This window comes from Lissotriton vulgaris, chromosome 7 (assembly GCF_964263255.1).
Source record: "Lissotriton vulgaris chromosome 7, aLisVul1.2, whole genome shotgun sequence".
In the NCBI taxonomy this organism is placed as follows: Eukaryota; Metazoa; Chordata; class Amphibia; order Caudata; family Salamandridae; genus Lissotriton; species Lissotriton vulgaris.
In genome coordinates this window covers 800,540,479-800,552,060 of record NC_141695.1, presented here as the reverse complement: position 1 = coordinate 800,552,060, position 11,582 = coordinate 800,540,479, and the positions used below count along the sequence as shown (strand labels likewise).

The 11,582-nt window shown below is 45.4% G+C and overlaps 1 protein-coding gene across 1 annotated transcript in view; it reads left to right on the top strand.

Moving 5' to 3' along the window:
* The first annotated feature begins 302 nt into the window (after positions 1 to 302).
* The window catches only part of ENPP7 (ectonucleotide pyrophosphatase/phosphodiesterase 7), a 62,659-nt gene continuing 51,379 nt past the window's right edge, over positions 303 to 11,582 (top strand). The window contains exons 1-4 of the mRNA XM_086931060.1: positions 303 to 718; positions 1,795 to 1,940; positions 9,480 to 10,109; positions 10,340 to 10,574. Of these exons, the coding sequence (XP_086787186.1) occupies positions 466 to 718; positions 1,795 to 1,940; positions 9,480 to 10,109; positions 10,340 to 10,574 (1,264 nt within the window). The 5' untranslated portion in view covers positions 303 to 465. The remainder of the gene's footprint in view (positions 719 to 1,794; positions 1,941 to 9,479; positions 10,110 to 10,339; positions 10,575 to 11,582) is intronic.

Sequence of the window (11,582 nt, the reverse complement as noted above, 5' to 3'; positions counted from 1 at the left end):
GTAGGTTGTTTTAAAATCTGGATTATTTTTTAACAAACTGAGTCTCTCTTGATAAAACACCATTACTGTTTTACATTTTTCTCTCGTGTTTGTTTTTTTCAAGTTTATATTTCAAAGAAAAAAAATCGGATTTAATTTAGTTTCACGACTTCTTCAGCCCATCATAGCATGAAAATAACACCCAAGCCGGTGAAATATTAGTCCGTGTGTGGCAAGTTTGGCAACCCTAGCAAGCCTTGCGGATATCTCTGGAAGCAAGCCCGCCCACGGTCAGAGTGCGTCCTGACCGTGCTGAAGGAAGAGAAAAAATAAATGGATCTTCTGATAAGAGGGTCAGTAGGGAACCTGTATAAAGATGCAAAGGGGATAAGATAGGGAGGTAAACTTTGCTCTCTCCGCTCAGGGGCGTAGGGTAGCGCTAGCTCCGCTGCCGCCACTTCTCTCTCAGACCTACTACCCAGGACGATGCAGCTGCAGCCACCGCTGGTCCCGCTCCTGGCGGCCGCCCTGCTGGCGCTGGGCGCAGGCTCCCCCATGCCTGCCCGCCGAGGGGCTCACAAGCTCCTGCTCGTGTCCTTCGATGGCTTTCGGTGGGACTACGACCAGGACGTGCCCACGCCGAACCTTGATGCCATGGCGCTGGAGGGCGTAAAAGCCCAGCACCTCACCCCGGCCTTCGTCACCATCACCAGCCCTTGCCACTTCACGCTGCTGACAGGTGGGTGAGCCCGCGGGATTCTGGGAGCGTAGCGGCGGCCCGTCCAGGCTCTGCAGGGGGTCGAGGAGTGAGAGGAGGTGGAGAGAGGGCACCATCTCTGGATAGGGAAGGCAAGTGAAGAAATCCACTACCCCGCTGCGTGGTACTCCGGGGCATGAATTAAAACTGCCTCGCCTGGCGCTAGCAACCGAGATTGGCATTCCTAATAATATATCCAACAAGTCGCCAATATCGAGTAGGGTTGCTGCCTTTCTTAAGAAAAAATACTGGTCATTTGCTTATGTTCCGTTACTCAAAGAGCTAGCAGGTGAAACATAGTTTGTGTTAATCATGGCAATAATCCCTCCCCTTTGCTCTAACAGCCATCCTGAAATGATTTAGACAGCTCTCAAATACTTTGAACTGACTACTTAGTGTTTCAGTAGGAAAAAAATCCAGATTTTACACTTTTCCCCCCATTATGTTTACCGGTCAGGACCCAAAAATGCAGGGTAGGATGGTAAAAAACAATGGCCAACCTGCAGCCCAATTTCAAATGTGAAATTTTCAGTCAGTTCCTGGCATTTTTGCCAACAGCACTTTGCATTCTGGCAATTGTAGTATATTTTTCAACATTGAAAACCATTGGTGTAGAAACCACAGCTTCCATGTGTTGTTGGCTACAAGAAAGAACTGACTAAAGATGACACACAAGACGTAGGCCACATGGCAGCTATGCCACGCCTACCTCGTCCTTCTGGTGGCGCAACTTTGCTTGGCCTATAGAGGACAATTTTACAGCTGATAATAGAAACCCTTACATTTCTCAAGGTAGTACTAAGTCTGCAGCAGGAGCTACGGGGGTGTATTCCTGTGGTGGAGGAAACTCCACTGGTGGGTTTCCACCAGGGTTAGCACTTCCTCCATTACATTCCGCCTCAAAACCAGGTCCTACGACTCTCACCACCTAAAGGATGGGGAAGCCTACAATCTACAAACATTCTGCTCTGATCACAACGACTGTCTTCTCTGGCCCACTCTGCATGCATGTATGTGTCTTTCATCACAAGGTTTCTCATGTATCACTTCTTCTCCAGGAAAGTACATTGAAAACCACGGTGTTATCCACAACATGTTCTTCAACACCACCTCCAAAGTGAAGCTCCCGTACTACCCAACCCAGGGAGTGTCCTCGTGGTGGGACAACGGCAGCCTGCCCATCTGGATTACTGCTCAGAGACAGGTATGCTGTGCGAAGAAATAATCACTCACACATACCGCCTCCCACAGTGAATGAGAACTATATACTAGGTTTTAGGCTTAAGCCTTTCTGGACTCTGAAGAAGGTGAGGGAGAAAAAAGGTTTACCTAGCGTTGATCCCTGTAACAAATTTGAAAGCCCAACATTGCAGACTCATTGAGGTGACTGCTAATGAATGCGCTTCAATATTCCATGTGGGACTTGATAATGCCATTCAAGTCTGGCGGGGTTTCGGACAGTAGATCAAAAATGTTGAAGCATTTTTCGTCCACGGATAAGCATTAAATTAAATAAAATAAATAAATGTGTGATCCAGTGTGGGAGGAGAAGCAGGGGCATAGGGAATATTGGTGTCGGTGTGTTGGTCGTTAGTCTGGTTGCAGCTAGGGGTTGTGGTGGAAGGAAGATTGTTAGGTTAGGGAATTTTGAGGTCTGAAAAGTGCATGTGTGGACTTGGTATTGGTGTAACTGATGAGTTGTCTGGTGGTTTGAATAAGCTGCGGAGGGTTCTGGAGGAACATGAGATCAGGAAACATAGTGTTCATAAGTCTGTGCCTTTCCTTGATTTTTAATTTCCTTTTGGCAAATGGCATTGTGTATGTCAGTTGTTTGTGTTGTGGTTTTACAGTTAGTATGTTTTTTTGTAATAGGTTGTGTGGTGTAACTGTGGTTGTTGGCTTTGTGGTCGATGTGGCTATATGGGTGAATTGGGTAGTTAAATCGTATTTATGTGCATCCTGTGAATGTATAGGAGGGGTGAAAAGGACATTCTTTGGGGGGTAGTAGCAGATATAGATTGTGTAAATGAGGGATTGTCATCTGGAAGTTTGAAGGTGGAGATGCAGAGTTTCTGACCGTAGGCTGTTTCCAGGTACGAACAGGCAGCACCCAGTGTTTAAATCACCTTAGTGATCAGGTGATGTGGGTCAATGTGAATCCTAGCCCTAGAAACAAATGGGATCCCAGAACCTAAGCCTTAACCAATAGAAACCCTTGCCTAGTGAATCAATGGGAACCTAAGTGCTAAACTCTAACCAATAGAAATCCTGGCACAGGGAGCCCTAAGTCCTACAGCCAATAGAAACCCTAATTCTGGGTAACAACAGGAGCCCAAGCCCTACAGCCCAAAAGAACCTCTAGATGTGGGAACCCATGGGAGCCCAAGCCCTAAAGCCAATAGAAACCCTAACCATATGAAGCTGTGGGAGCCCAAAGTCTCAGCCCTACAGCCAAGAAGAGGGGACCAGAGTATCCTTGGTTACAGAGAGCCCAATACATGTTCCAGCTCCTGCTCAACACTGCATGTGAGGCCCAATCCAACCGACCTGGAATATTATCACACACTTTAAATAACCCTTCTCTAAACACCCTAAAAGTGAGCACTAAGCAGTGTCAGAATAGTTTAACACAAGCAGTGGCGTAGTGAAACGTTAGGTGGCCCCCTGCAAGGTGCGGCGAAGGGGCTCCCTTGGCACCCACATGTGAATCGTGTCCCCTGTCTCCCACCTCCACAAGGAGCCACAGGGCCATAAAAGACCTCTCTCTCTCTTTCTCATCTGCCTTCCCCTCTCTCTCTCTCTCTCTTCCTCTCTCTGCTTTCTACTCTCATCATATCCATCAAACATCTCTCTCTTTCTCTCTCATTCAACTGTCCTTTTTGTAGCATGTCTGTCTCTTCATTAATTCGTCTCTCCCTCACCTGTTTTCGTCTCTCCCTCTCCCTTGTCCCCTCCTCTTTTCTCTAAGCTGGCACTCGCCATTCTCTGTCTCTGCCTCACAGGTCTCCCCTTCTATATCGTTCAGTTTTCTTCACCTGACTCCCCTATCACACACCTGCCTCGCTCAGTGTCAAATGACTTAAGTTTCAGTTCTGTTCCTCTCAGATGTCTCTCAACTATCTCTACTTGTCAACACACATCTCTTCGCATCACTCTTAGCTGTTCCTTTCTAACATTACTGTCTCACTATCACCCTCTCCTTCTCACTCGGCTGTCTCACGTGACTCCACCTGTCTCTCTCAGCTGTCTAATTCGCTTGTATCTGTTTATGACTTGTCTCGCACCGGGTCTCCCCTTCTATCTCGCTCAGCTGACTTACAATTGCCCTACACTCACACGCACTCCTGTCTGTTTCTCACTTGCTAAGTTGTCTTTTTCGCATCTCTCTCTCTCTCTCTCTCTCTCTCTCTCTCTCTCTCTCTCTCTCTCTCTCTCTCTCTCTCTCTCTCCTGTACATCTGTAATTTTAGCTTTATTTCTTTTGTCCTTCACCTTTCCTGGTCGACCTTCCCACTCTCAACTGTGCTATGTTTTTCTTTCTACTCAATAGTCATTGACGTCCAGAAACTCGGGGGTGCAGTTTCATTTGGGGGCTTTTAAATGCAAATAATTCAATCTTTTGCAACTTTATTGTTTATGCTCCAAGAGGAAGACAGGTGAATGGACGCATTGTGCAGCAGGCTGTAGCCAGGCAGTAGCTGCCCTGATGTGTTCTGTGTACTGTTGCAACCAGGCTGCAGAAGTAAATAGGAGCCCCCTGTAGGGTGGACTCACCTGGCATCCCCCTCTACCACCCTCCCGCCCTCACCCCTTCACTGCAGGGGCTGCAGGGCCTTCTGTTACACACTTGATCACAAGTAAAATAGATTAAACAACCTCTACACGCTTGAACTAGGGTTTTCATGAAGTTTGTGTGGCCTTTGTGTCACTTTAATGCACTTTTTAGAAGGAAACCCCAATGAGTCAATTGCACACATTCAAATGAGATTTTCACAGCAAAAAGCTGCTTGCTCGTACCAGCGTTGTTTTGGCCTTGCTGTCGGGCACAATACCAAACATTTAAATCACCGAGATAAACATTTTTGACTTGGGCAGAGTAAGGATTAAGCAAAGTATAAAAAAGCCCTTTTACAAATCAGTTGTAGCCATAGAAGATTCATCATAGGAGCAGAATGGCGACTGACTGTCACGGAGAGACCGCAAAATCATATGTAGAAAGGTAACATTTTGGACAAAGTACGTGACTGAGCCATATGGAACCGATCTAAACAACTTTCCAGAGGCAGAGAAAACATATAAGTAGGCAGAAGGGAGAGTGCACCTTCAATGGCCATGAACTTCAAGCGTCGGTATACATCCTATTCATTTGAATTGGTGACAAAATTATTCTAGGCAATTTTTATTTTATCAATATTTTTATTCTTATTTCATATGATTTCTCGTTTAAATTTCTAAAAAAGATAATTCATCATGAATACATTTTTAAAGTGGGTATTTTTTCTTTTTTTTAAACACATACAAAATATTATCACAAAATTAGTTGTAAATATATACGATATTGTAAGACACAAATAATTTAAGAAAACACCACCTGATATCAAACACACAACTCAAATCACTGACACTCACACATACATACTACAGTCAAACCACACCATCAAAGGACAAGCATTTGCAATGCAATAGGTCTCGCATTAGGACATTTTGAGCTATTGGTATTGTAAATGACAAATTTTTTATTTATGTTTTGTTTTTGAAAATAGCGAAATTAATAGCTTTGTCATTTACAATGCCAATAGTTATAACTTTCTCAAATGTGACACGTATAGCATGCAACATGTGTTGTATTTACGTGACTTACATGTATTGATATTACAAATAACAATGGCGTTTCATTTTTTTTCAATAATTAATACTTAAATAAAAGTTATTGTCATTTATAATGGCAATAGCTTGAAGTTGTGTAAATAACTTTTGTGAAGATTATGTTTAATGTATTTTATTGGGCCGAAAATCCAAGAACAGAAGTGAAATCTTAACATCTTTTTGTTACATTTGTAATAAAGCTTGAAACATTGAGAGAATATATTTGAACTAGGTGTTGTTGAATGGTTGCACAGATTGATGCTTGTAAAGAGGGTACATAAATAGAATGCAAATCTGGTCAAAAATCTAAAAATTAAGCCCCTGGTTACTGAGATGTGGTTCTAAAGGGTTTCGGAAGCTTTGCTTTAATACAAGTGTTGGTGGAATGCCTGGCCTGACCTCTGAGAGGCCCCGTGCAGTGCCCTGATGGAGTGACTGGTCACTGCCTGACAAGGCCCGTAGGCGCCTGGCTGTCAGGATGAAGGCTCGACCTTCCAGGAGCAGCGGTCTCTGGGAGTTAAACACCGGCACGCGACGTGGGCTAAGCACCGGGGCCGCCTCGGAGTGACCTTTGCTGGCTCCGAGCGGCGTGGACTGAGGGATGTCTGTCCAACATCACTCGTCTTGTGGCCCGTGATTGAGCGGCGCCAGCTTAAAGGAGGGATCAGGGCCCCGCAGCTTAAAGTGCGTCGAGAACACTCTGGAAACAATCTCAGAAGACAAGCAGCCGATAAGGGCAGAATGGGAATCAATAAATAATTGGGCCGCCGCTCCGGGGGCCTGCGTGGTCGGTCCGCGAGGTGGCGATGAACAATGGACCGAGGCGCCTCGATGTATCACAGCCCCTCTATGCACCGCAGCGCCTCTATGCACCGCAGCGCTTCCATGCATCGCAGCGCCTTGAAGCATCGCAGCGCCTCGATGCATCGCAGCACCTCGATGCACCGCAGCGCCTCGATGTATCACAGTGCCTTCTGTCCGCTGGAGGTTTAATATTATCGACCTTAAACTTTGCTTAAGAGCATTTATGGTCACAGCTGTGCAAATCTGTTGATTGGTTTCTATTTTAGGAGCCCACGCTGCCCATTCGTGAGCAGCATGGCAGGCCCGTGACAAGCACGGATCTCACTGCGTGTCACAGTAACTCATAGAGAGTTCTTAGAGCAACACCTGCTGTTGACTAGAAAGATGCTGGCCAATAGCTAGTGAAAACTGAATTTTGCGTTTTATTGCCGATACTGGTAATGGAAAACCACCTTTCCCATAAGCTACCACAAACTTCTACTGCACGTTTAAAAATAAAACGTAATGCACAAACTGTGTTTACTTTGTGATGACAGGCCACGGAGCACAACGAAATAATGTATTTGTTTGGCTGTCTGCCCAACATGGAGAGGCCTGGGAAACTTAAAAGTTCTGTGGGAAGGTGCCAGTATACAGATGAATGAGCACGAGGTGCAAGAGTGTACGAGCATTCAACACACAGTGTGAGGCGTCGGAGGGTTTGGACTGTGTCTGCTGTCGGTATATATGCGGTCTCCACAATCGGAGACGTGAGAGGTTCTAAATTTCACCTCCTTCCACAGACCTGTTATTGTTGATAAATAAAATAAAAGCTGTCAGAGTTATTTATGCCAAACATTCACAAACGTTGTCCTTTTCCCTACCGAATTTCTGGCATGTGAAATTTAGTTGCAATTTAACCAACTATTCATCGAATTAATAATTTGTGCGTAGCTGGTAATAGTTTCTCATTTAGATGCATTGTTTTTTACAACACCTCAGGTTTTCGTTTTGTATTCAAAAGTCCTAAAGATAGCCATTGACCCAAAAATATTTCCAAAACCAATAATTGTTTGTCACCCCCCCTCCCCCCACGTATATTTTGTATACATTTGTCTCAGATCCAAATATCTTTATATGAACCTTCGCCCATTTCATAACAATAGTAGAGTCATCAGTGTTTTCAAGGCAGCATGTGGCTGGGTAGTGACTTTAAAAATATCAGCGCCGACGGGCCCGGGATTCCAGAGGAAACGCTGTGCCCGCCTCCCTGCTCGGGGCCGCGCTGCCATTGGCGGACCCCTGAGGCAGGAAGCCAGGCAACGGGAGAGAAGACGTAGGCCGGGCCAGAAGAAAGAAGGAAGTCCCGCCTGCTGCTGGGCTATGATTGGCTGCCCGCCGGGATGGAGCAAAGAAGCGAGTCCTCCCGCGGCCCGGGGCCCCTTGTGAGCTACGGAGAGCCCCGGGGCCGCCCCAGAGAAGAGAAATCCTGCGTAGCCGGTGAGTGGGGTCCGGTGCTGGTGTGTGTGTGTGTGTGTATGTGTATGTGTACGATGGCGGCGGCAACGGGGGGAGGGTGGTCTTTATATGTGTGCGTGCGTGTGTGTAGGTGCGCTGGTGTGTGTGTGGGGCTCTCTGTGTGTGCGTGTAGGTGCGCTAGTGTGTGTGTAGGTGCGGGGGTGGAGGGGGGTGTGCCTGTGTATGCGTGTGGCTGTGTATGTGTGTGGCTGTGATGTGCGCATGCGTGAGTGTGGGTGCGCGTGCACGCAGCTGAATCCAGCCGGAGAGAAGCGCGTGGCAGTTTCCTGTCCTTCATTCCCCCGAGTCAGCTAGCTATAGTTCTCCACCTGGACCGCATCCTTCGGATGCGTATTCCCAGGCTCGACCTAAAAAAGGGAAAGCTGAGTTTCAGTTGGCAAGGTCAAAATGCCAATACTAGGGTCTCAAAAGACAATTCGAAACCCCTGCACCAGGTCGACGCGCGTTTCGGCGGCTCTATGCAACCTTCCTCAGGACCTTCTTTCTTTTATGATTCACCTCAAAGATATCAGGGGACAGTAAAAGCAGAGAGTTCCTATTTCTTTGATACTATCTTCATAAGAGATTACCGATTAGGAAACAGGATATATGTAAAAAAAGCACCAGTTCTTAGTGCAATAAATGGTACGGTGATAGCGGTTAATCAGATCTCCATGGTGGCAGTTGTCTGTTCTTCCGTAAAACAGTCTGGGTCCTAGATGGTTGGTGATTACCACACTTATATGACCAGAGTAAGGTTATGGGATGATTCCTGAAATAACGGAGCTTGTTCTATTCATGCACGATATTTATCACTTCCGGGAGAATACTTTCATGGAGAGTATTTTTAAAAGGCTTTTAACGCCGCTCGCTTTTCTTCGGTTTATGAAGATAGTATCAAAGAAATAGGAACTCTCTGCTTTTACTGTCCCCTGATATCTTTGAAAAGGTCCTGAGGAAGGTGGCATAGAGCCGCCGAAATGCGCGTCGACCTGGTGCAGGGGTTTCGAATTGTCTTTTGAGACCCTAGTATTGGCATTTTGACCTTGCCAACTGAAACTCAGCTTTCCCTTTTTCCTTTGATGGTGTGGTTTGACTGTAGTTGTATGTGTGAGTGTCAGTGATTTGAGTTGGGTGTTTGATATCAGGTGGTGTTTTCTTAAATTATTTGTGTCTTACAATATCGTATATATTTACAACTAATTTTGTGATAATAATTTGTATGTGTTTAAAAAAAAAGAAAAAATACCCACTTTAAAAATGTATTCATGATGACTTATCTTTTTTAGAAATTTAAATGAGAAATCATATGAAATAAGAATAAAAATAATGATAAAATAAAAATTGCCTAGAATAATTTTGTCACCAATTCAAATGAACAGGATGTATACCGACACTTGAAGTTCATGGCCATTGAAGGAACATTTTTCTTACAGTGATGTTTTTCTTCTCCCCTCTGTTCCTTGGTCACAGTTAACTCTTTGAGGGGGTCCCATCTCTCATGCTGCAAGAAGGGAGAGTGCATGCAGCTGTTCACCACTGCTGAAGCCACACTAATTGTGTCTAATTTCCCACAGGGTTTGAAGACTGGATCCCTGTTCTTCCCAGGGGGTAATGCCACTTATCAGAACGAACAGGTGAACGTGAAGAAGGTGGAATCCCCTAGCCACAAATGGGGCAATGAAACAGAGTGGCAGGCCAATGTACAGACAGTCATGAAGTGGTTCACCGAGGACAACCTGGATTTTGTGGCACTCTACTTTGGGGAGCCAGACACCACGGGCCACAAGTATGGACCAGACTCCTCAGAGCGGAAAGCCATGGTGAGCCAGCTGGACCGTATCCTGGGCTACATCCGGAACAGCATCACCCACCATGGCCTTGCATCAAAACTGAACTTGATCCTTACCGCTGACCACGGCATGAGAAGGGTGATGAAAACGCCTGAGGTTAACGAGATCATCCTTTCTCAGATTAAAGACTTCTCTTTCAAAGACATAGAATTCGACCTGGTGGACTATGGCCCCACAGGTCTTCTGCTACCCAAGGAGGGGAAACTGGAGCAAGTCTATCAGGCCTTGAAGAAAGGCCACCCCCATCTTAATGTCTACAAGAAAGAGGAGCTACCTGAGGCACTGCACTATTCTAAGAACCCAAGGATCTTGCCACTGGTTGTATTTGGAGACCCTGGATATGTGGTTCATGGGGTGAGTCTAGTCTGGAAGGTGGGCTTTGACTATATAGCCATTTGATTTTTAAAAAAGCAATCTATACTTTTACCTGGGTGCACCACTCTCTTTTAGGCTATACCATTAATTTAGTACCTCTTCTGGTGGCTCCTTCATGGATGTATCCAGTTTAACACCCAGGTCAGTCTATGGATATATCAGACTTACTGTGTATAGGTAACACTCTGGTCTTTTGTACTTTCTTACAGAGATTCAAAGTTCAGTTCAACAAGGGGGAACATGGCTTTGACAATAATGACATGGATATGAAGACCATCTTCCGAGCTGTTGGGCCGGCATTCAAGAGCAATCTGATGGTTGAGTCTTTTGAGAGCGTGCATGTCTATGCACTGATGTGTGAGCTGCTGGGTATACACCCTGAAGCCCATGATGGCTCACTGGAGACAACGCGGAACATGCTGGTTGAGGACATACCCAGCACAGGTAGGTGCCCCTTGAACCGACTTCACAGAAAGTTGAATGAAATCATAGCACAAGTATTGTCTATTTTTCTAAATTGGCGTGGTATTTTTCTTCTGTTGTGCTTTCACTTAAGTACTGTTTGTGTGCCATGTTGGATTATCACGCGTTCACACCCTATGCCGCCACTACCTGAAACACCAGAGCGCGCTTATAAAATGTGTAAGTTGCACCACATTGGATGTAGGGAAAACAATGTGTATGTATGCCCACTATTCACTCGTTTTCCTTCGCCAAGTATTGTTGCTAAGCATCCCTTCACTTTTCATAGCGTTGAGTACGTCGCTACAAGGACAGCAAGCCTTACCTGGATGGGTGCAGACTCATCAGTTAGGGGGTTGCAGGATGTGAGAAAAATAAAGCAGAGGAAGTATGACAAAAGAGAGCAGTTCTTGTTACTGCAGGAACAAGTTCATCTGCAACAGGAGGAAAGAGAGAACCCTCACGCAGTTGTAACAGCTGCGTATGAAATAAATACCAGCCTAGAATAGTCCAGAGGGAGAAGCCAGACATGACGGGGAGTGTGTTTCGTATGAACACTAACTGGGAAGACTGGTGGATGAATGTAAGCCCCTTTTAAGATATATATTAACAATAGATTTCAAAAGCACAGTGCAAACGCTGTGTAGGCGAAACCTAAAAGGGCATGATTAGCAAGCAACCACACAAATCTCTAAGATGGTAGGGGTCCACAAAGGTCACATCACTATGCAGAATAGCTAGGTGTAACCCTGGGAATAGAGGGAATCATTTCCTTTCTTGTGTTGAGTTACTTTGTAGGACTGATGCTTCCTGCAGTTCTTGCAGTATGTCCTGCGAATTTTCAGAACGTTCACCTACCAAGAACAATATAATTCAATTTGTACAGATAAATAAACACACAGAAAGGACACATGCACTAAAAACAGTAATAGCACAGGAAGGCTACAAGAGCAAAATTGCATGTATTCTAATGTAGGATTCTCCCGTCTC